The sequence below is a fragment of the Acanthopagrus latus genome, chromosome 17 (assembly GCF_904848185.1).
Source record: "Acanthopagrus latus isolate v.2019 chromosome 17, fAcaLat1.1, whole genome shotgun sequence".
Taxonomy (NCBI): domain Eukaryota; kingdom Metazoa; phylum Chordata; class Actinopteri; order Spariformes; family Sparidae; genus Acanthopagrus; species Acanthopagrus latus.
The window spans coordinates 10,730,780-10,754,985 of NC_051055.1; the positions used below are offsets into that span (position 1 = coordinate 10,730,780).

At 40.8% G+C, this 24,206-nt stretch overlaps 3 protein-coding genes across 3 annotated transcripts in view; all 3 read left to right on the forward strand.

The window, feature by feature from the left end:
* The window catches only part of LOC119005988 (exostosin-1a-like), a 39,663-nt gene extending 30,102 nt beyond the window's left edge, over positions 1-9,561 (forward strand). The window contains exons 6-12 of the mRNA XM_037074235.1: positions 1,948-2,080; positions 2,675-2,793; positions 3,619-3,714; positions 4,815-4,904; positions 5,050-5,210; positions 5,332-5,503; positions 6,359-9,561. Of these exons, the coding sequence (XP_036930130.1) occupies positions 1,948-2,080; positions 2,675-2,793; positions 3,619-3,714; positions 4,815-4,904; positions 5,050-5,210; positions 5,332-5,503; positions 6,359-6,544 (957 nt within the window). The 3' untranslated portion in view covers positions 6,545-9,561. The remainder of the gene's footprint in view (positions 1-1,947; positions 2,081-2,674; positions 2,794-3,618; positions 3,715-4,814; positions 4,905-5,049; positions 5,211-5,331; positions 5,504-6,358) is intronic.
* Positions 9,562-12,579: 3,018 nt separating this feature from the next.
* LOC119005921 (double-strand-break repair protein rad21 homolog A-like) lies at positions 12,580-20,464 on the forward strand. The gene is made up of 14 exons (XM_037074033.1): positions 12,580-12,732; positions 14,465-14,655; positions 15,066-15,195; positions 15,506-15,605; positions 15,808-15,914; positions 16,137-16,334; positions 16,467-16,592; positions 16,800-16,925; positions 17,328-17,551; positions 18,065-18,218; positions 18,380-18,525; positions 18,773-18,958; positions 19,099-19,182; positions 19,514-20,464. The coding sequence occupies exons 2-14, from the start codon at positions 14,512-14,514 to the stop codon at positions 19,703-19,705; spliced, it is 1,917 nt and encodes a 638-aa protein (XP_036929928.1). The 5' UTR covers positions 12,580-12,732; positions 14,465-14,511; the 3' UTR covers positions 19,706-20,464.
* Positions 20,465-20,915: 451 nt separating this feature from the next.
* The window catches only part of LOC119005922 (eukaryotic translation initiation factor 3 subunit H), a 54,773-nt gene continuing 51,482 nt past the window's right edge, over positions 20,916-24,206 (forward strand). Inside the window, exon 1 of the mRNA XM_037074035.1 lies at positions 20,916-21,072. Coding sequence (XP_036929930.1) covers positions 20,971-21,072 — 102 coding nt within the window. The 5' untranslated portion in view covers positions 20,916-20,970. The remainder of the gene's footprint in view (positions 21,073-24,206) is intronic.

Genomic DNA, 24,206 nt, shown 5'->3' on the forward strand with positions numbered 1-24,206 from the left:
TTGCCGTGGCTTGGCAATCAATCGTGTCAGTGGTTTGTTCCTGTCAGAGTCCATTTATCTGTATTCTTTCTGGTGAGTAGCAGGCTATCATACAGCTCCGGGGCTAGAATTACAAACAAGCAAAGATGAGAGCAGGGAGGAATGAAAAAGGATAAGGGAACAAGACAACAGGCAGGACGTGTAAGGCTGGCTGTGAGTAAGGCAGGAGTTTTCACTGCACCTCAGAGTCACGCGTGCATGCCTCCCCAGATTCACCATCCACTATCAGCACTACCTGCAGTGGACCTCTAAATTATGGCTGGTCATGGCAGGCAAAAAAAGGAAAGAATCTTTATTTTTCAGTTTAAGGCCCCTACTACATACCTACAATCTACATACTGCAGATTTTCAGTCGTGCCACATGTAAGCCTTACTGCTGACTGCAGTTTACACTATTGGTTGCTGTCCTCAGATAGTGTTACAGACGCCTGGTCCCAAGAGGTAGGAAGTGAGGAAGGCAGAGCTGGGATTTCTCTGTCAGTGGGGTAAAGTTACAGCCCCAAGAAGCTGATCTTCGATCTGTTTACACTCTCAGTATCTTAACCCTGTTCCAACACATACCATAGTACAAGAATGGTAAGGGGTCAGTGTTAAGGCTTCAGATTGAATCTATCAGTGAGCTACTGTTAACATGAGATTGTAGATATTTTGCTGTAAACAAGGTGAAAGATGCAGCTCAAGAATGTGTTTAAAACCGCAGTATCCTACAGAGGTAAACACGGTCTTCTTTGCTCTGTAGCTATCCCATAGCTCCAGAGAATGCTCAATATTTTATTAAGGTATCAGCTCACTGTATCTGAGACTTCTTTGAGCGGGGGCAGAGTGGGAAGCAGATTATGTTGTCGGCCTGTAAAGCCCACTCACACACTGTATGTGATACTGGGCTGCACTAACAAAGAGTGGAGTATGGAATAGCTGGTCACAGCCCACTTTATTTAAACAAACTAATTGAAGTGACGGTACTGTATTCTCTCTTAAATGAAACAGCATAACTAAAATGATTTGTTTAAGAAAACATTTTGATTACCCACGATAGAAAATGAAATGCTAATGACATACTGGATTATGAAATTAAGACAAATGTAAGCAGATGGAAGGAAAGTCCTTAATATCTGCTTGTGTTCTACGAAGAATTCCCCCAATTCTCTCAGATTTTTAGTCAAGCCAGAGTAATTTAAGTCATAATTGTCAATTTCAATTGATTTATGTTTCCTCAGAAAAGAAAGCAGCTGTTTATTGTCCCAGTCTGTAGACAGATTAGCCTTGCTTGATGAGCTTCAGGGGCTTGGAATAACAAGCATTATTCCTTTGTAAATGCATATGTTTACTCATTTATTTTGTTTCAGTAATGTCATGCTTTACTTAAAAAATGGCCAAATCGCAAAACATGTTTCTACATTTTACTTTGTTACCATTTGTAGTACTTCAAGTTCTCTAATGTGTATTTTATAATTGAAATGATGTGGATCAATCTACACAGAGTGGCACATGTAAAAAATATATACATCACAAGCCAAAATAAGATGCCTAAAAGAAATCAGTGCTAGGAGAATTGAATAATAGGCCATTAATATGTTGTGCGTGAGAAGACATGAACAATATGATTGAAAAAACTAATTTGTAGGGCAGTTTTGAACTCATTGTCCCAGTTGTTACTTTGGGAAATGCCAGGGAATCTGTTTGCAATCAGTTTCCAAGCAGCACGTAAGACTGAAATAATTATTCCTTGATTTGAAGTGAATGGACAGGGCCCTTTTTAGCTGAAGCTAATTTCCCAATTATGTCTTTGAGATAATTCACGTGTAGTTGTACATTTTGGCCTGGAACAAGAAGTATCATGGACATTTGGTTGATATTAATCACCAGACCACTTCACAGAAAATCTCCTCTTGTCCCCTATTTATGCAGATCATCCAGGACCGGGTACTGCAGCACACCTCGAGGAGTAACCTCATGTGGAACAGTCTGCCCGGAGGTCTTTTCACCCTGCCACAGTACGCGACATACCTGGGAGAATTCCCCTTCTACTACGCTAAGCTAGGTCAGTTAATTATTCATGCATGTGCTGCTATATGCTAAGAAGCACATTAATGTCACACCCCAAGGTTTAATAGACTGACACAACATGGAAACATCTGTTTTGTGGCAGCTGCTGAAACCTTCATAAACTAATGTGAATCTGTGTCATTGCCACAGTCTATGCTGTGTATCTTTATTTATTCATGATTTGTCACAGAGTAGCTCACCAATTAGACCTGCCATGTTGCATTTGTGCTTGGTTAATTGGCCAGATATGCAGCTTGTTGCTGACATTGGGATTTGGTTAGCTGGCACCTTTTCCTCTCCAAGCCTAATTAGACCTTTTCAGTCACACGGGACACCAAGTAAACACAGCTTGAAGTAAACAAGCACAAATTAAGAGAAACTCAGAGCTGTCAAAGATGTATTACTTGATGAGATGAGATTCTACATATAGAATGTGTGCTGTATAACTGCAGGCTTAGTGCAGCTCCATGTTTACTGTGTCACTATGTGATGGACAATGGTTCAGAAGATCATTGTCATGCTTGGAATCTTACCTGACTGATTTGACTTGCTTCTTTTCTTACATTTGATGTGTCTCGGCTGTTTTCAGGTATTAAGCCCTACCCTAAGTTTACAGCGATCATTCACGTGGTGACACCATTGGTGTCCCAGTCCCAGCCGGTCATGAAGCTGCTCGTGGCAGTGGCTAAATCCCAGTACTGTGCTCAGGTAACTCAAAACTTAAGACACTACTTTACAATACAGGCCTTACGTCAGATAGTCTAGTTATGCTGCGATTAGTACTTAATGCTGATGTAATGTTTCATGGAGTTATGATATTATGGAGCTTCTTTATCTGATTAGGAAAATGAGTTTCCTAAACAGTGTTTTAAGACTTAAACATCTTAAAAGTCTGTTTCTCTCTCTGTCATTTCTCAGGTTTATCCGATTACTAAAGTGTTGACTTTAAACTGCTTTTGAACGACAGTATTTTATTCATGCTGGAGATAAAGGAAGGTTGTCTAAATAATTTCCAACCTTTCCTGCCATAACAGATCCACCCTGACAGTACCTCTCAGCAGAGGCTATTTCAGAACTAATGCGCACTGTAGTTACCTGTCCTTTATCAGTGGGTATTACTGAAAATTATTCTGGCTTTTTGTAAATATCACCAAAAATGTGAATTTAAAACAGTATGGCTACCATGTAGGTGTCAGCACACTTTGTTTTAAAAATATTAAAGTGATACAGTGTGATCGTCATATAATGCAGGTGGTGTGACAGTTCTGAAAATAGACCAGCAGTAGCATGAGCAAGTTGTTATTGTGTCTTTCTCATAATTGCAGAGTGAATAAAAATAGGGTGTTATAATTATGTGAATTGAAACAGGTCTTACTGTGTTTTTTTTTGTTTTTTTTTTATGTTTTCATATATTGTCTGACAAGGATTGTCAATATATTTCTCGTTAGCTGCACATACATAACTTTGTGCATGAGGACGAGCATCTTGTGTTTAGAATAATGACTATGCTTTACCTGTTCTCTGTTTGTGCAGGTGATAGTTTTGTGGAATTGTGACAAGCCCCTTCCTGCCAAACACCGCTGGCCTCCCACCTCAGTCCCTGTTATTGTTATAGAAGGCGAAAGCAAGGTAAAAAAAAAAAACCCAAAACCTTATACTACTTTTCTCATTAGGCAGTGTTACTGCAGCCATTTCACATGCCGGAAGCCTTCGGTTGAAGCCAATTTGGTGTGAAATGTAAAACTGCAGGCAGCCCAAAGTTTCTCACAAAGTGGCTAAAGGGTTCGAAATCCATGATGTTTCCAGTCCACTTCTAGGTGGCTTTAAAAATGAGCACTTTGCTCTTCTTCCTTTGCTTTTCTTTTCAAACTGGCAATAACAGATGTTAAGTTTTTGGATTTCTTTACTGAAAAATATTTCTTAGCTTAGACAGGTTGATCTGATAGAACCCTTGGGAGTGTTTCTTCATTTAAACCCACAATCATCCTGTCTTATGGATAACTCGGTATAATAATGGCTAACATTGTCATGAAAGAGTGCCTCACATTGTCCAAAGTCTGCCTGTCAGCTTAGAAATACCATACATTTACTGGCTATTAAGCATAATAAATAAGTATTTACCTCTGGAGTCTCACACATATTAAGTGTAGCGGACTAATAAGTGTAAAAGTGTTCAAGTGTTTGTTTCTTAGCCACAGCTCTGTAGGTTGAATGTAGATGTGGCTAACAAGGTTGTTGTTGTTGTTGTTGTCAGGGATGGAAAACTTTACACAACATTTCCCAAAATTACTGGCATTTAGATCAGTGTTCACATACATCTAAAACTGGAACTCACTTTATAAGCCCTTGTAATACAGTCATTTGCATAGATACGTGCCAAAAAGTCGAGGCAACAGGGCTCATCAGGGAGGGAAATACACTCCAGTGCTTGTAGATGTATATCTCTGCTTTTAGCTCATCAGTGAAATGCTATATTTCTGCTGTCACTGGTGTTATGTCAGCTTGTATATTTGGCTGACTCTGCTGTTAATGCTGCAAGATGAAACAACTCTTTAGCACAGACAGACATGAAGAAACTGGTAGCGCTGCTTGTCAGACAGGTGCACCTCGCTTGTGCACATACAGGCCTTGTTTATACACTGATGTTGAGCTCCATTGTAAAACTTCTTCTGCTCTTTTTTTAGCAAGCAATCTCATTTTGCATGTCTGTGTTTTGCATGTCATACCAGGTGATAAGCAGTCGTTTTCTGCCGTATGACACCATCCCCACTGATGCTGTTCTCAGTCTGGATGAGGATACCGTGCTCTCCACCACAGAGGTCAGTGTACCAGAAAACTTTTAATCAAGAGTACACTCTTCAGATGTTTTGTTAATAATTGTATAATGGCTATTATTTATGCATACATCTCTTAAAAACGGTTTCCTGGAATTCCTCTCTCTCTTTATTTCTCTGTCATCTCCAGGTGGACTTTGCCTTCACGGTGTGGCAGAGTTTCCCAGACCGCATTGTTGGTTACCCAGCCCGCAGCCACTTCTGGGACAGCAACAAGGAGCGGTGGGGCTACACTTCCAAATGGACCAACGACTACTCCATGGTGCTGACTGGGGCCGCCATCTATCACAAGTACTGGCACATGACTGATTTTACCCCTGTCTGCTTCTCCATTTTATCACACTCCTTTCCAGTTCTGTTTTCATGTAGTTCATCACTGACACAACTCACTCTCTCTCATGTCCTCCTGTAGATACTACCACTACTTGTACACCACCTACCTTCCAGCCAGTCTGAAGACCATGGTTGACCAGATGTCAAACTGTGAGGACATTCTGATGAATTTTTTGGTGTCCTCCGTCTCTAAACTACCACCTATCAAGGTCACCCAGAAGAAACAATACAAGGAGACCATGATGGGACAGGTGAGATGGAATATTTATCTTGTTAAACTAGTTCATTTGATTTTACACCAGAGGGTAGAACAGGCACTGTGTTGGGGATTTCAGTTGACATTTACAGTGTTTCATCATTGAGGGACAACTGTTTAGTAACAAGGTCATGATAAGTAAAAGCTGTTTTCCCCATGCATAATAAAAAGTACGTGGTCTGTCTCTACTTGTAGAAGGTACATGTTGGTCACTCTTTCATTACTGATTTGAAAATGAATGCAAGTTCACTGAATTGATGTGTAAAGGGAAAGGGCAAATTTGAATGGCAACTTGACAAATAGACTGCATGTGTAATAGAAGCTTATGTTCAGGAACATTTCCTGTAATAACTAGACATTGTGTCAGTGTGAGGAAGCTATTCAAACATTCTATTTAGGAGGAAACACTCCTTACACCAGCAATATCCAGCAAAGCGATTTTGCTCTTCCAACAAATTCAACTTGCTCCTGTTTTACAGTTCAATATCAGGCATTGACAGGTTTAAAAGAGCACATTTTTATTAATTTTTCCAAATGATGCTTAGTGTTCAACAGTCAGTGACCCATGTTTTTCCTGATTATTGAAGAGCCTGGTGGCCTTTAGACACATTGTTCCACTTAAACTCTAATAGTGTTAGCTGTTAAACTGACCATTAGTCTTTTGTAAATTTGAATTGAAATGAGTTTTCCTGCAGTATGGCCTTCAATAAATAAAAAACTCATGAATAATTACAATAGGCTCTGAAAGGTCAGACTAATTTATGATGCATTATTCATTTTGTCGGTCTCTCGCTCTTTTCCATGCACCCCCCCTCTCTCTCCCTGTCCTCTCACCACCTCTCATCCTCAGAGCTCCCGGGCGTCTCGCTGGGCCGACCCGGACCATTTTGCCCAGCGTCAGACCTGCATGAACAAGTTTGCCAGCTGGTTTGGCACCATGCCCCTGGTCCACTCTCAGATGAGGCTGGACCCAGTCCTGTTCAAAGACCAGGTGTCCATACTGCGGAAGAAGTACAGGGATATTGAGAGGCTATAACCCTCCAGAGCCCCCCCGCTCCCTGGACAGGACAAAGGCAGAGCGAGGGGGCGTACATGTAGAGAAACTCTGAGTCTTTCCGTTATCGCATGGATGGATCAGTGGGGGGAGCAAATGAGCTCGGGTACACGAGGAAAAGAAACTAGAACAGATGTGGAGGATACCACATTCGTTGGTCTCCGGCATTTCCCCTATCCACCCTTTCTCTGATGCATACATACACTGACAACCACCAACTGAAGGACACCTGAGGGCTTCAAGACTTCTCCACTTCGAACAGAAGTGGACAAAGTCATGGAATTGGAAATCATAACTTGCTGCATCAGTGTCCCAACAGTGGCTAATCACTCCTGACTCTAACCCACTCTGTACACACTGCACAGGTTCCTGAAAGTTTTTTGGCTGACAGAATATTATTGGTAATTATGTCTATGAAGAGGATAACACTATTTTGGATTGTGTCTAGCTATTTTTTTTATACCATGAATGAATGGCCAGCACTACTCTCTCTGTATTGTCTTAATTCAAACCAATGGCAGGGCAGGTAAAGAGAGGAATGATGGCCCCTCGAACACAGACAAGTTGTGATCGTTGACATTCACAGTGCCTAAAGTTTATCTAATGGCGTTGGGTTCTGGGTGTCTAGGGGAAGTGACTTTGATGTTGCTGCTTTCTGTGTTTTTTGTTTCATTTTCAAATTTGCGATTTACGTTAAAATTGACTGATTATGGATCTCACAGTAATCCTTCAGGTCAGCATTCACATTACTGGCTCAAAGTTTGATAGTCCAGTGACGAACACAATTGTCATAAGGTGCCATTCTGAATAATTTGTCCTTGTTAAACCATAACAACCTGACACAACTAGTAAGACTTCACTAAATTTCTTATGGGGGAATGGAAATCCACAGGAACTCAACAAAATTCAATGGAGTTAGCCATTTTACGTCATCTGCATGTGTCTTTTTTCATTCTGTGGGCTTATACAACTAGGTAGAATTGCAACTTGAATATCTGCTGGCCCAAAGAACAGTGGTGGTTCTACGGAATTGCCAATTAAGCCAACCAGTGGTCTGTTTGAAACACAAACCACTGTGTAAAACATGAAAATGGATCTTTGTTGGCTTTGTTAGCAGGAGATATTTATGTATGGTTGTTGTCTCTATGCCAGAGACCCAATTTCCTTTTGTCCAGTGACAGGTTTGGCAGTAGGCGAGGCTGACAAGTAAAATGGGTTAGGGTTAGGGTTGGGCTAACGGTGCTTTAATCTAACCGCATCAAACAGTGCTTGATGCCATCACAGTTGGCATCATACTAAATTAACTGCTTTATTTCTTCCACTTGTTATGGACAAATATGACCGGATTGAAAAGTTTCAGAAAAGCAAACGGTTGAAATTGGCAGTTTTGGGGTGTTACGATCTATTATGTAATTATTCTCGTTTTCGGTATTTTTCCAACATAAATGCATGTAATTAGAAGCCTTTCATTCTCCAGTATATTTGCAGAATGCCAATTTGTATCTCTGATAATCACCGATAACCACATTCATCTCTGAGAGATTCACATTCACAGATTGGCAATGAGCAGTGGTGCTTTGGCCACATTCTAGACACAAGTGCAAGACCCTGATGTCCAAGTATGTTCCACAGTTCTTTGTTTCATGAATGACATCTTGATCTGTGTCTATACGTTATTCTCAATCCCGACACCCATCGTATTCACTGCACATCTGTAATGAATGCCGACCATCAGTGGAACATGGAATTGGGTTCTTGCAGATGGAACAGTAGGCTAATTGACCTAAACAATCTCAAAATGTTTGGTTCCTTTAACAATCATGCTTCATGTTAGTTTTGCGTTGATCTCTTATATCAAGTCACCTGAAAACATAATGTGATGAATCTGGAATGTGCACCTGTGTTTTTTTTTTTTTAATCACTGTGCATCATCGACACAAAGTTTATCTGTCCATGTAATATACCTGTGAAGCCAGCAGCATTTCTATAGAAACCTGACCACACCTGCCCTGACGCCTCTTTTGGTAGCTTCACCTTCATTTTTGTGGAAGACAAAACCGTTCTGTACCCTCCACGCCCAATATGTGCCAACAGATCATATATGATTTAGTTTTTATATTGTTTAATTTGATATGAGGAATGCCATGCATTTCCATATATTTTGATTCATTAAAAGTATATCTTGTCTGTATAAGAAAGATGCGTGCGGGGGGGTGAGGAAGGAAAGATTGTATTGGGTGAGAGACTCAACAGAGAAGGGTGCTGCATGGTATTTTACACTTCTGAGAATGTGCTATCAGCTTGACGGCAAATAAACAATCCTAGTATTACTAAACACAGCACTATCAGGACAACTGAATATGGTCGTAAACATAAATCACATTTCAGAAATGAACTTGGTGCAATATTTAAGATGACATTTTCTCTATCTTTTTTCTTTTCTCCTTCCGTATGTTGTTTCAGAGGGCAGGGGGTTATATATTGATGTGCCTTCAGAAGAAATACACTTAACCTGTTTTCAGGCAGATGGGGGGGGGAAACCTTTTCATTTCATTGTTGGTTATTGTTTGCTTTCTTTATCAATATCCAGTAACAGCTCCCTAAATAACATTGTTTAACACTGGAATGCTACAAAGATTTATCACCGCACATTTGATACAGAAATTCCTGCCTTTTTGTTGTGGGAACTTCTTTTTCTCATGTTCTGTCGTGTATCACCATACTTGTGAGGACCCAATAGAGGGCCCCTCTTTCAAGTTGTCACAAGTATAGTAATACATGTAACACACTCGTAATTGTCCCATACACAGTATTTATCAGACAGGATTCTTCCTCGACTGAATCTCTGCGTGGTTCCTTCACTTTCTTCCGTAACTGCAGACCTAATTTTATAGAGATTAAAATGGAAAGATAGAGGAAAAATCACAATTTTGTAAAAGAATTTTATAAAAATAAAACAAACAAAAAAATCAGGAAATAAAATGTTTGATATAAAATGACTTGTCTCTGTGTTTTATATTCATGTCAAGAACATTCCTAAAATCTATGCTGCGAAGACGCACTCCTCTGGGTAAACATGAAGCAAAGTTCCTTTTTTCCGTTTCACCTGGTCATCCCTCTTCCTCTCTGACCTGCAGGCAAGCCATGTCCAGGCTTCCCAAACACATTTTGCGTGTTTGATTTGTCCGCTGCATCCACTGAGGGAGAGCCAAACCAAATAATACCTTTAGCTTCCTCCTTGTGTGTGTGTGTATGTGTGCGAACCCCATCCTTTGCCAAGAAACTGCTGTGTTTACATAAATCTGTGTCAGGATGATTGGTTTAGACACGCTGCATAAATAACAGCATCTATCCAGGATGATCCCATGGTGCATGAGAGCTGCCAACTCAGCTGGAGCAACAGCTACAGGAGAGATTTCTACCCCCGAAACGCACTCCAACACCAAACTGGGCTAAACTCTTAAAGCCAAAAGATATGCGGTGTGTTAAAACTGGACGAGTGCCTGCGCTGGATGAATTATCTAGTGACACACGAAAGGGAAAACCATTCGGAGAGTTATGCTAAAACCGCATCCACTCAGAATGCTGTGAGGACCAAAAACGGGACAAAGGGAGATCCAGATGTGTAGTTTGTTGCACTGTTGGAGTCAGTGGAAAAAAGTATTTATTTATTTATTTATTTAAGATCCGTGGGCTGTTGGGCACATCCAATGCCAAAGTCTGCTTGTGTGATTTAATGGTATGCAAATCAGTTAGTCTCTTAATCCCACTGATGAGATGTGTATCTGTAGTGGAGATGGAACACAGCATGCATTCAGTCGTGGCTCTTCCCAACTGATGGATTAAATACTGTGACTCGAGGCCAAGTTTGACAAATATCCTCCCATTGCTGTCAGTGGAATAAAACTCTCTTATAGATTAGATTTGTAGTCTTGCTGCCATGGTATCTGAAGAATTATGTCACCATGGTGGCTCCGGTCTCTTTCTTACATTGCAACCAAAAACACCATATGATGGATGATTTTCTGACCCCAGGTTCCTCTGTTGTATGCTGGAATGGAGTTTAAGTAACTTTTGAAGACGTGCAGTAATTTCCAAACACCGCGTCAAAGAGAAGCAGTTTCATTACAGGAGTGGAGAAGAGGCTCCCCGTGGCGACATAATTGAATACATTAAGATTGCACATCATGGCACTATTAGCCAGAAACAATTCATTTCACAGGATTAAAGGAATCTAATTCCTCCATCAGATAAAAAAAAATCCTTCACTGCTTTTAGCCCACATATTTTCCCAGCGTGTTTGTGTGTGCGCGTAAGAATGCTTCAATAAAAAATGTCATACAGCTGTTCAGATAATAATATACCCCCTGTTTTTGGTATGCTGAGATAAACAGGTGTTCAGACTTTGTGACTCACAACTTGTACATCAACAAAGTAGCTCAACTTTAGAGGCTGTTTGGATGAATCCGTCATGTGATAACAGCAGAGAGCAATTGGCTATCTGGAAAAAAAAAAAAAAATTATCTTAACAGATGGCATTCTAAAACTGTGTCACCATCCAGACATGGCTGTGCAGTGTTAAAATGAGTCATATGTCCAGTTCTGTGTATGCTGCACAGGACTTATACAAAGGAGACTGATTTAATGTGATCATATGTAAATTGGTGATGCACACTGAAAATCTCCTCCCAATTTAAAATTGAACTCCGCTTAAAATTCATTATTGTCTCATTTACATCTGTTAGCTTTCAAGTGAGGAATCCTGTTTAGTAATTTGGCCTACAGCAATAATTTCATTAATCTCACAATGAGCCTGTTTGTGCATTAGAACGTTCATCTGATTGATTTTGGAGCATATTTGCACACATTTAATGCATTAGGTGAATTATTTCTTCACTTACTGCCAGTGGTATTACCATGCTATCATGATGCATTATCACCCAGCTTAAGTGCCTCCTGTGACTTTACCTTGTTTTTCATCTACATTGCCACTGCAGATATCCAGCTATGCTTACACTGACTGAGCTGATAAATCCAGACTCAAATGCTGATTGCAAGAATTAAATTTCATTTTACTCTGCTGTGGGAGCCTCGGCTATCTACCAGCCTTCCTGCTACAGTGACACGGAGCCCTGCAGCTAGTAAATCATAAACATGCTCAACTGGCAGCAGTTCTCTTGCAACAGATGCTGTAGCCTATGAGACAAATCGGCTTTACTGCATACCAATTTTGCAATTGGATTGTCGATGAGTTAGTATCTCTGTCAGGCATGTTTCTCTTCATCTCAGTATCTACTATACTGTATGGAGAGTGTTGTTTGCAGTCTGCATGGTTACCTGTTAGTTACTCTGCTCACAGAGCTGACTTTGTTGAGCCGGTAATTTCAGAACTTTCTTCTCATGTTAATACTGTGAATCTCATTCACTTTCTCTCTTTACATTTTGCTTAAACCCAGTAAGGCATGTCAGTTAGACGGCCTGCACAACAGCAATGCCCTGTACCTGTTATTTAATAATTGCGCCTGTGTTTCCCTGCTATGACACTGCAAAAACATGCGGAGACCATAGTTTGTTTAAGCCACTCCCTTGACGCACAGATGTGAGTCACAGTGGGCCCATGTCATAACCGGTCTTACAACATGGGATCTGTTTTTAAAAGATTAGGGTCCAGATGGGACATTTGGGGAAAGCAGGCAGGCAATCATTATTCTCAAAAATGCAATACCATGAGTGCACACAGTTACCTCAGGAGGAGGTGAACCTCCAATAAAACTAAAAGGAATATTATGTAACAGCAATATAATATTGGTAATAAAATAAATGTACTGGATTCATCATCCCTTGCATATGTACTACTCTGCAAAACACAACACTGTATTTTCATAATATACATCGATTTAGCAGCCAGTGTGTGTGGTGAGCACTGTGCCACAGCGCCCCCTATCTGCGCTCGGTGCTCACGGCAGGCTGTCCGTCAGCGCTGGCCTCCTCCGCAGACTCCTCCTCCGCCATTTTTGACTGTAAACATCCTGCCGATTTTAAAAGGACAGCGGTGAGCGGGAGGAAGGCGACTGGCGCCATCTTGGCTGTTTTAATGAGTACAACAGGGGAGAATTTGCTGGGAGAAATAACATAATTTCTGGACTTTCACTCTAGAAGGGGGACTGTCGGTAAGTGCGTCTGCAGAGGGAATATTTGCGCGCTGTTTTGTGTGTTTTAAGAGACGAAATCAGCATGCACGTTTGTGTTCATTTGACGCGGCCTTCATTGTACAGGGAGCCGCTAGCCACCAGCTAACCGATACAGTTCTGCTGGTAGAGGGAAAAAAGTATGAGTATGAGATGGGCGCCTCGTTGCCGTGTGCTTTGCTTTCTTCTCATGGGCGAGTCGTTTTTCTGTCCGCCGTTGAGAAACGCTATAATTCTACTTCGGTGAAGTTGCAACGGTGTAATCATGTAAAAAATAAACGCACAGCGAACGATCTCATTGCCCCTTTTGTAGTTAGCTGGCGGCTAATTTAGTTCGTCCCACTTCATGGCGCCGACTATTTACTGGCGTTGACCACCCCCTTAGTGCTTCTAACGTATTACGCTATATTAAGTCAATGCATAACTTTAATTTATCGCTTGATTATGTAACTGTGATTGAAAAATGAATGATTGAATTAAGTAGAGTAAGGGAAGAGCAGACATGTGGATTTCCAACGTTTGCCTCCCTGACTGGGAAATAGGCGGAACTTGAGTGAAGTCAGCGCTTGTTTTGATAAAATCAAATTTTCTGATTATTATGCCGTGCGTTGATATTTTACAATGAATTATCAACTATCGTAGTCAATTAAGCAAAGGAAGAGGGAACAGTGCTTCAAGGGAGCTTTGTTGTTTTTAAGGGTCAGCGTTATAGGTAAGCTAGTAAGTTAAGCCTCCATCGTATGATTAAGCTAGCTAACGTTAGCGTGAGTTAACTGTTCAAAGTTTCTTTGAGAGACAACAGACCCTCATCCTTTCCGATGATTCTCAGGCTAGTAGTTTCTGAAAACCAAACTTATCCAAATAGTGATGTAAACAAATCTGCATTTGTCTTGATGGGGTTATTACCAAACATATAGGAAAGGCGGGGGAAAAAAAGGGGGGGGGGGTATCTTTCCTTGATCAACTGATAATGGCTGCATTGTTACAGATCAGTCATAAATTTGAATACCTAGTTATTCTGATCAGTGTTGCATCAGCAGGATTGACCAAAATGTTGCTAATCACTGGTCCATGGAAATATGGACCATGATATACAGTGTAAAAAAAAAAAAAAGACAGAACTGTTGTCAACATATCAAAGTGTATTTTAAATATAGAGCCCAGCCAATACTCAAGTTTTGGGCTTGATGCTGATATTGGGGAGTAAAAAAATTAAAATGTTGTTCAATCTGTATTTATGAATTTTTTTTATTGATCCCTGAAATGTAATAATGGAACACCTGTGACAAATCTATGCAATTTAAGGAGGATATTTTACAGTCAACATGAATTTGCATTAGTGCACAGAAATGGTTATCTTCACTGGGAGTAGGAGCATAATTTTCTTCATTAGAAACTCAGAAAGAAAATAAATGCATAATATCTGAGTATATCGGACAACATAAATGCCGATACCAATGTACCTGTGACAGGCAAATGTTGTCCAACCCATATATCAGCGGGCCTCTAATTCAAAAGCATCAATTCTATGCAACAGTCTTGCTATGCTAGCTTTGTTAACGAATCAGTCCCATGTTGTGAATCGTCAGGGATAGAACACTTTATTTGGATGATGCTTTGCTGACAGTTTAGTCATCCATTTAGGTCTTTCTTGTCCTGCCCTTTTTCAGAGTGTCTTCTGCTTATACTTAAACTAATATCTTATGTGTTCCAGGTAAACCATACCACAGTGTGAGTGTGTGAGCCAGGGGAACCAGGGCAATGTTCTACGCCCACTTTGTCCTCAGCAAACGTGGGCCGCTGGCCAAGATCTGGCTAGCGGCCCACTGGGACAAGAAGCTGACCAAGGCCCATGTGTTTGAATGCAACTTGGAGAGCAGTGTGGAGAGCATCATTTCACCCAAGGTAAGAATACTCAAGTGCAGTCTGATGGTCCTGCAGCAGGTTGTGTTCTCACTGTGCAGGCTTGAGTCATGCTCAGACCCCCAGACGTTACAATGATTAGTCCAGCCTTCATTTTTCCTCCTAATAATTAAAAGCACTAATGTATACTTTTAATCAAAGAAGAGAATAACGAATGGATACACATTAGAGCAGAACTCAGTGCTTTCTTATTAAGCGACAGTTTGCTGTGTCTTCATTAAAGGCTTTATTTCACTGTCTCTTTGCCTTAACTGTAAACAACTTCATTGCAGTACAGTGTCTGTATGCAGTGACGATGCAGTTTGGTCTTATTTTCAAGAAAGAAAGTCTTTAAACAAGACTTTGACACTTATGACATGTGTTCCCTTTTCTCTGACCTCTTTTTCTCCTAGGTGAAGATGGCATTGCGTACATCAGGCCACTTGCTCCTTGGGGTGGTGAGAATCTACCACAGGAAGGCCAAGTACCTGCTTGCTGACTGTAATGAAGCCTTCATCAAGATCAAAATGGCTTTTAGGCCAGGTAAGGAGAAAAGACAAGCCAAATTCATAATGGAGCAAAGTACTCATTGTAATTTTCCTTCTAATTAAAGGAGGTTGTGCAGTTTTCTTCAATGAAATGGTCACTAGGCTGAGAGCAAAACTAAAGAGCTATAGAAGGAAAGGCTCCAGTTGTTTTCCATAGATAACCAGCATGGTTATATGACACTGTAAGATGAACCACTCAAACATTTTTTTTCTTAAACTGTTGCAGTGGTATGGTTGTTTTATCTGAGGCATAGAGTCGAGTAGTATAACTGTGTGTTATATCAACATTACTACTTATTATTCAGGTGTGGTGGATTTACCCGAGGAGAACAGAGAGGCAGCCTACAATGCTATCACCCTACCCGAAGAGTTTCATGACTTTGACCAGCCACTTCCTGATCTGGAGTAAGTTTACTAAATGTACTATTTTATGTTATCCCATCATTTTTTGTTTGAAACACTTTCATAATTTGAAAGATTTATTGGTCTGTATGGTGAGATCCGTAACATTGTCTGATGTATTGTTGTGGTTCAGTTTGTGTCAGTCAGACACCAGCTGTTGTTTGCACCCATACCTTATGTAATTTTCTATATTTTCTTCAAACAGTGACATAGATGTTGCCCAGCAGTTCACTCTGAACCAGAGCAGAGTAGAAGAGATCACAATGAGGGAAGATGTTGGCAACCTCAGCCTCCTGCAGGACAATGACTTTGGTAGGATACTACACATACTGATGCACACTTGTACACATATGTATGAGCAGATAAAAAAAAAAAAAATCCAATGTCATTATGAATCTCATTGTGAACATATACTGAAATAATTACTTCAGGTGGTTTAGGTTATACATATAACCTTAAATGATGTAATGGAGTTATGCTAAACAAGACTTATCTTGATTATATGTCACAATAACAAGTTGCTTTGCTCTTCAGCTGACTTTGGTATGGATGACCGCGAGATGATGCGTGATGCCAGCACATTTGAGGAGGATATAATGCACGGTGCAACAGCCTCTAACCTTTTGCTCGAGGCTGAGCCTGGTCCAGCTAATCTCCCTGACAAGTCCAACCACATGGAATATGATGACTTTGGGGATGGCTCCATGGGCAACAGTGATGGGGGGATGCTGGGTGAGTGCTTTGAATTATTTTATTTGTCTCAGAATAGACTATAACTGACTACTGTTGCAATTGTTCTGTGCTACATTTTTGATAAAGTGAGGAAGAGTGATTGTCATGTTAACCCTATATCCTACCTTCCAGTTGATAAGCTACTGAGCTCTGAAGATGGAGGTGGTATTTTTGACGACCCTCCAGCCATCACAGAAAGTGTCATGATGCCACCAGATCATGGAGACGATGAGGACGACTTTGACAACCTACAGTCACGTAAGTAAAGCAAATTTTTTGGGTGTTTTTGCAAAGTATATGAAACTGAAAATTTTGAAGATTTTTCTTATCCATTAATTGTTAATGGAGTTGCCCTATTTGTATTGAATACTTTTACATGTGGAGAATGGTCTTTAGTGCTTGTAAGTGTATATTGTGTCACTATAATAATAATAAGGGGAAATCATTTTCTTTTCGTGTGTGTAGCTGGTCCAGATAGCCCAGACTCTGGCCCAGCAGAGCCACTGCCAGCAATGGCTGACCAGACTGAACAGACTACTCTGGTTCATAATGAGGAGGAGGCCTTTGCCTTGGAGCCTATTGACATCACTGGTAAGCCCTTCTCTCACCTTTTTTGTCATAGAACACAAGTCTTTTCAAATTTACTGTTCGCTACTTCAAATTTTAAGAAGGAGTAAAGGCACAAAATCAGAGCAGATGGTGCCTGCACACATTTTACAGTGCATATTCAATGCTTAAGCCTAGGAATGATCAACATGACTATAACCATTCTGTTTGGTCAACCTGTTGAGCCTTTGCTATTCATTTTCTATAAAGATAACAGTACCACAAATATTGGTTGGCATGGTTTTATTAAATCAGAAGCACTGGGGAAAAAATGATTATCAGTGCCTGTAGACTTGACAACATTGGACAACCATGGCATACGTTTGAAAATGTTACCCTCTTATTGAGTGAGACATAGAAAACTTTTTTTTTTCTTCATGTCTCCAGTGAAAGAGACCAAGGCTAAGCGTAAGAGGAAACTGATTGTGGACAGCGTGAAGGAGTTGGACAGTAAGACCATCAGGGCCCAGCTGTCTGACTACTCGGACATTGTCACCACCCTGGACCTTGCCCCTCCCACTAAGAAGCTCATGATGTGGAAGGAGACTGGAGGAGTGGAGAAGCTTTTCTCTCTGCCTGCTCAGCCTCTGTGGAATACAAGGCTGCTCAAGGTAACAAATGCCTGTCATAAATATGTGCGTGTTCTAGAATAAATATACACATGTTCACTTATAACTATTTGACAACACAGTCAGCTGTCTGTCTGAAGTCACTTAGAAGCAATATATATACTCAGGGAACGGTAATGAGCAAGCCACACCGGCGGTCTGATTCTCCAAGTAGGTCAGACACTGTTTAATGGAAGAGGAGAGGGTAGATTCTTAATATTGAATCTTTCATTGACATTCAGTTCAGGTTGTGGGATTTTAAAATGAGATGAATGAAGGAACAGAAGGTGGAGGACGTGATTGGTATTGTCTGTCGCTTTTTCCTATCCTTTCACACCCACACCGTACCCCTCCAGAATACTGATTGGAAAACATGTTGATGCATAATTTATTAGACTTCCTTTCTTTTTGTCTTGGTTCTGTCCTCCTTAACAGTCCCTACATTTGTATTGCACCTCTTACTTTGTATAAAGTTTGGACTTTTTAAAAATAAACCTTCCATGTCTCCTATGTCAGATGTTCACGCGCTGCCTGACGCCTCTGGTGCCAGACGAGCTGAGGAAAAGGAGAAAGGGGGGTGAAGCAGACAGTCTGGATGAGTTCCTCAAGGAGCTCGAGAACCCTGAGGTGCCTCGCGAGGAGGTCTTGGGTCAGCACAGAGATGTTATTGGTAAGACTTGCTGGAAGCGAAGAGAGGTCATATCCCATTGTAGAAGATGAGAGATGGCACAAAACTTAACTGAGACCCCATCGGTTACTGAATAAATCTGTGTTTACATCACATTTCTTTAAAATTATGTTAACAATATCAACCTCTTATGTGACCCACAGACCAGACTATCATGGAGGAGCCCAGTATGCTTGCAGCCTCTGCAATGGAGGGCAGCAGGACAACCCTGGATGAGACAGTCATGCCTCCTCCATCCACCCCCCGCGGTGTCAAACGCAAGACCCTCGACAAAGAGGGCACTCTTCCTGTGAGTACTTATCAACTACATTTAATTTTTCTTTGGCAAAACACTGGAAATCGCGTCACATTGGTCTACTCTTGTATCTTATGGAACTATTACACCAGAGAGGGATGTTGGTATAAAGGATTTTCTGTATCAGTAAACTTGAAGACATATTCAGTAGTTTAACAGGAGAAACAGGAAACTTGATTGAGTTGACTACTCTGTCTCTGAATTTGGCCCTGACAGTTAAATCCTGCTTTACCTCTTTCAGATGGCTTCCTTGGAGCAGCAACAGCAACAGGTGGCTGACCGCTCAGTCGTGTCCCAGAGGTTAGACCTGCCTCAGGTGGATCTGCCCCCAGAAGAGACCAGCCTCAGCCTCACCCAGCTGGTCCCTGAGCTGGACCTGCTTGGGGAGAAAAGCAAAGACAAGAAGGATGAAAGTGATGAAGAGGAGGTATGGGGGAAAATGGATTTCTCTGGTACACTTGATCATTTGTAGTTGGTGCTAGTCATTAGTGAGTCATTGTGTCGTTGATTGTGTGTGTGTGTGTGTGTGTGCCAATTGATGCTGATGACCTTGTCTTTGGTGCTCAGGAAGAGGAAGGTCAAGCTGGAGACCAGGATCAGGAGGAGAAGAGATGGAACAAGAGAACCCAGCAGATGCTTCACGGTCTCCAGGTATAACCAAAGCTATTACTGTGCTCAGTCACTGTTTTGAAACCAGATTTTAAGTAGGCTGAATAAGTTATAGCACACTAGTTCTTTTTTTTTGTTTGTATATTTTATGTTTGCAGCTTTATTGTGGTTTAGAGGATTTAAACAAGGCATCTCCATATGCCAAATATACAAATAGTTTTTTTTTTATCATTTTAAATCAGAAATGCAGTGTCTTTTTTTTTTCTTCTCTCTTTTGACAAATATAGGGGAGAGAAGATTTTAAATGTTTTAATATCGATCACTGCAGCTCAAAAGAGAATTTGACTGACACTTCATGCCTCTGTCCCCATAGCGTGTCATGGCTAAGACTGGTGCAGACTCCATCAGCCTGCTGGAATTGTGCCGAAACAACAACAAGAAGCAGGCAGCCGCCAAGTTTTACAGTTTCCTGGTCCTCAAGAAGCAGCAAGCCATCGAGGTCACCCAGACTGAGCCCTACAGCGACATCATCGCCACCGCTGGACCAAGATTCCACCTTATTTAGACGTTGGAAGAACAGACAAACACTCTGCTTGCAACAGACATACTTTTTTAATTACTCAACTTTTCTGCCTTTTTATTTTGTTTTCCTGTCTGCCCTTTTTTGTCTTTTTTCTTGGGAGGGGAAGGGAATAGTGGGGAAAGGGTTGGAAACTTTTTAAAAAGGATTTTACTGTACTACATGCAGTATTCATTTGGTTCAAACGGAGTGAGGAAGAATGTTTAACAATTATATTTATAAAGCAACCTTTTTCAGTCACCAATTTGTAAGCTTTGCTTCAATTTTTTTGTAAGTTTCCATTGTCTGCTCATTCCATTTGTTTTGTACCATTGCCCCTCACATCTGAAATACTGCAGATTTTAGATAAAGAGCCCCATATTTTCACTTGGAATCCCGTATTGACTCTGTACATGTTTTGGAAAAGGTACTGTTATTGCTCAGAAGTGTAACCTCTCCCACCTTGTTCTTGTTGCACTTGTTCTTTCATAAACAAAATTGATCTGTCAAAAAAAATTGGTAAATCTTACCTGGCATTAAATATCATGTTTTGGATGTATAATTCAGGCAGTTTATCAATTAAGTTTTATGTAATATTTTTTTGTACCTTTTTACGTTAATGCTTATTCACCTTTTTGCATCATGTAACTAGGTAATGTACTTGTTACAGTTAAATTCAGTATCCCACCTTTTTAGTCTTCAGGTAACTTCTAGTTGTGATACATCTGTAAAGATTTGAAATAAAGTGTTTTAAGTACTTGGTAACAGGGTATTATTTATTCTGCATGTCTTGATAAGAGTTTGGCTGTATATGAAGGAAAGGGAGGAACTTTTAACCTGGCTCTATTTGATAACACGACTTGTGAGCTGTAATTTAAACCACCTTTGGACCATGGGTTTTATCTACAGAGGCAATCAGTATTGCAGAAAGGGGTCTCCATTCTTCAGGTGTATACAGAATTGCCAGTATCTTGGGAAATAATTGAAGTGGTGGTTGTTGTAGAGAGAAGTGCAGGTTCACAGTTTATTCCGCAGAAGCGCAGTTAGAAAGTGGATGACTGTTTTGATTACAGCAATTTACAATACAAACCAACCAAAGACGTGATATTTAGTACGAAAGGATAAAAGTTGTTTTAACACAATGGTTCCAGCGAAGAGGGGAAGTAGATACTGCATTTGTTTCTATACGAGCAGGAAAACGGACGTACATTTACCGGAAGCGTCCGTCATTGAAGATTTTCCTCCCTCTTTCCGCGTGCATCGGCTTCGCTATGGCTACTCGTAAAGAGTCTGGTTCGGCACCTACCACTGTAATGGCTTCTACAGGCGGTACGTTGGACTCTCCTGTCAAACAGATCCAGATTGAAGGACTGGTAAGTGTAACTACGGTTCTGTGTCGCTATTTATTGGATTTCGGCGGCGGACGACAGAGAAACTGTTAACAGATGTGTATGCTAGCTAACGTGTGAGCATCATCATGGCGGACAGATAATGCTAAGCGGCATCTTGTAACGTTATTGTTGAATATACTCTGGTGGCTGTGGTGTATGTTACCTCTTCTAATCTAATATAACATTAAAAATTGAGGTAATATTTGCTGTATACAACTTTGCTAACTGGCCAACATGATAATGACAATAGGCTAATAGCGGTATACAGTTTTTGGCTTGCTCCAAGCTACAGAGGCGTTTCATTTTATACCCAGGGCATCCCTGTTTGTCTGTGTAGAGCAAGGACTTTACGATGGAGAGGCAACACAATAGGATGATGCTTCTTGCTTCCCTCTCACACAAGTGTTGTTATTTACCAAAAAAGTAAATAGGAGGCATTTCTTAAACCATTCTCGTAATCAGAAGTAAAGTTTCTATATTGTAGGCAGATTACAGCCTCTTCAGTAGCTGTAACATGAACTATGATATTTATTCAATCTGCAGTCCACGTTTTAAGTTTTAAGCCTTTCTTCTAATCCTCGATTTAGAATAACGATTATTAACTTTATATGGTCCATCTATTCAAACAGTACTCTCCCCATCCCTCTCCCCTTTGTCGTGATGGCACAACACAGCTCATTGATCTGTTGTTCTGTGGTCAGTTTTGTTAGGAGGGAGACAGATTGTACTCAAATGTTTTAAAAGACATCCATCCAGTCAGATTTTTCATTTGGAAAAAGGCTGCTGGTCAGGGGGTTTGTCTTTCATCTTCCAGTTATACAAAAATAAAGAAAATGTACTGTTTATTTCCCCACCAACTCTTGTATGCATCCAAACTCAGTTGGCACTTTGAGGAATATGGACATTCAAGTTGAGGAACATTTCGGGATTTGGTTGCAGTAGTGCAAGGGGTTCTATCTTAAAGCCTGGTTTTGGTAAACTAACCGTTGTGTACTGCATTTGTTAATGGCTTTAGGGTTAAAGCAACATTATGTAGAAATTGGCATTCTGTGTGATTTGGCACCCCCAACAGTTTGAGGGCAGCACCACTGTCATTAATACAAATCCCAGGTCTGTAACAATTTATCAGATGTAATGTACGTGCTGACTACAAACCAAAGTCATTACATCATCACAGTGTTATGTGATAAAAAACATGTATTAAGAAGTAACCATGTATGTAACGCTGTGATCCTACCCTCTCAATGAAGTCACATAGGGCAGAAACAGGTGATAGGGGGATGGAGTGGCTGAGACAGACAGCATTCGCCCTGTTACAAGACACTGTACCATCAAAATGATTTTGAAACAGTGTTGCTTTAATGTATGCATGTGTTGAAAAGATTGGTTGCTTTCTTGCGTAACAGGACTTGTGTTTTACTTTTGAATTGAATGTTGCTTCTGTGCATGACACTTATCTGATCAGTGATCTTTAACAAGTACATCATGACACATCTTGAATTTTACCTTCACACAACCCGTAACGTCGTAGTGTGTTTCTTCTGCAGTACCTCTGAATAAACAGCAGAGGACAAACTTGCTTCACTGCCATCCATGGACATTCTCCCTCCTCCTGCCCGAAGCTACACTGGACACAAAGCAGCTCATTTGCCTGGTGTGCCCAAACACAGTAGCAGGACTTTAACATGCCAGCTGCTGCGTTCCTTTTATCTTGCTCATTAAAGCTGCCCTAGAGTCTGGGGCCCTAATTTCAAATCTAAATATTTCACCTCAATGTGTATTATTTAGACCTCTAATGAGATTTTCTTAACTCATTTCACAGCCTTATCAGCCAAACATTTTAATCGTGGCAGTTAAATTAAAAACAGCGCAGGAGCCATTTAGAGTGTGACCTCATTTGGATTCAGACTGAAAAGTGAAAGGTGTCTATTTCAGGTAGAGTTATGAAACACCTTTCACCTGAATGCATTGATATGCAGCAGTTGCTGCTGTGTTGCGTCATGACCCGTCTGTCAGAGGTTTAGCTGCAGGGTTGCCCACAGACAGCTTCACCACTGCTCTGTAATAGAATCGGATTGTTTCCTTGCTTTTGAAGAGGTTTCAGTGGTTGATGTTGCCACAGGAGTGGAGTGTTGCACAGTGATGGGTTCCATTAAACACCTACTGAGATCACACAACTGCCTGCGCGTTTGATAAAGGCTTTATTCATTTATTCTGACACCTGACGCACGTCAGACACGGGTCTTATTCACATACCAGGAATTAAGAAACAGTTGGAGCACATTTTACAGAACATGACATTGGGATTGAGAGCTCCGGGGGATGGAAAGGGCAGAAAATATGTCAGATTTAGTTTAATTTTCGCATTTCTTTAAGAAGTGGCAGACATTTTCTTAGTTTTTTTTTCTTTAGTGAATACATGAATGATTAATAAATGTGCTTGAACAGTCCTTTTTCTCCCTGAGGCATTTTCTCTTGCCTCAGGTCCTTATGCCTGGGCTTGCCAGGAGGCGTGTCCTCACTGCTTAAAATGACACAGATCAGCCGCAACACACCGCTGGCACACAAGGCAACTTACTACTCGGTGAACAGGCATATGTTACCATTGTCTTTGTCCTGTCACTTCTTCATAATTTAGATCATACAGTTTAAGTAGGCATTTCAAAGTTGTAATCTCTGTGAGACTGGGTTACTGTCATCCTCATCCATGGCTTAACCTTAACAGATGACTCAAGTGTTTTCTCTGTCAAGCATATCACAGCTAGCGTTGAGTGTTGTGTTTGTCTGCACATCAGTGGGGCAAAAAGAAAAGTCATTACGGGATCGTCTCTCTCTCTTGCTGTACTTTCTCATAACTTGAGCCCTGTTGTGGCGGGAATATAAGCACTTTTGTGAGAGTGAGAGGGAAGATTTATGATAAGAATTAAAGGCAGCCAACGGGGGATTTGGACCGCAATTGATTTTGCACAATTCAATTTTAAGCTTGTTGATTTATAATACGCTGTCAACATATCAATCTTGGGCCTCTCCACATGAGGTGAGCTCACTGGGCAAGCTGCTGGTGAGCTTGATCAATAAAATTGTATGTGTGTGTATGAGAGGGAGAGAGACAGAGA

Bases quoted from the DNA above. Each gene is read 5' to 3' on its own strand.
- LOC119005921 (XM_037074033.1), top strand. From the start codon at position 14,512: ATGTTCTACGCCCACTTTGTCCTCAGCAAACGTGGGCCGCTGGCCAAG. The intron at 14,656-15,065 runs GTAAGAATACTC...TTTTTCTCCTAG, and splicing joins AGAGCATCATTTCACCCAAG to GTGAAGATGGCATTGCGTAC. The intron at 16,335-16,466 runs GTGAGTGCTTTG...CCTACCTTCCAG, and splicing joins CAGTGATGGGGGGATGCTGG to TTGATAAGCTACTGAGCTCT.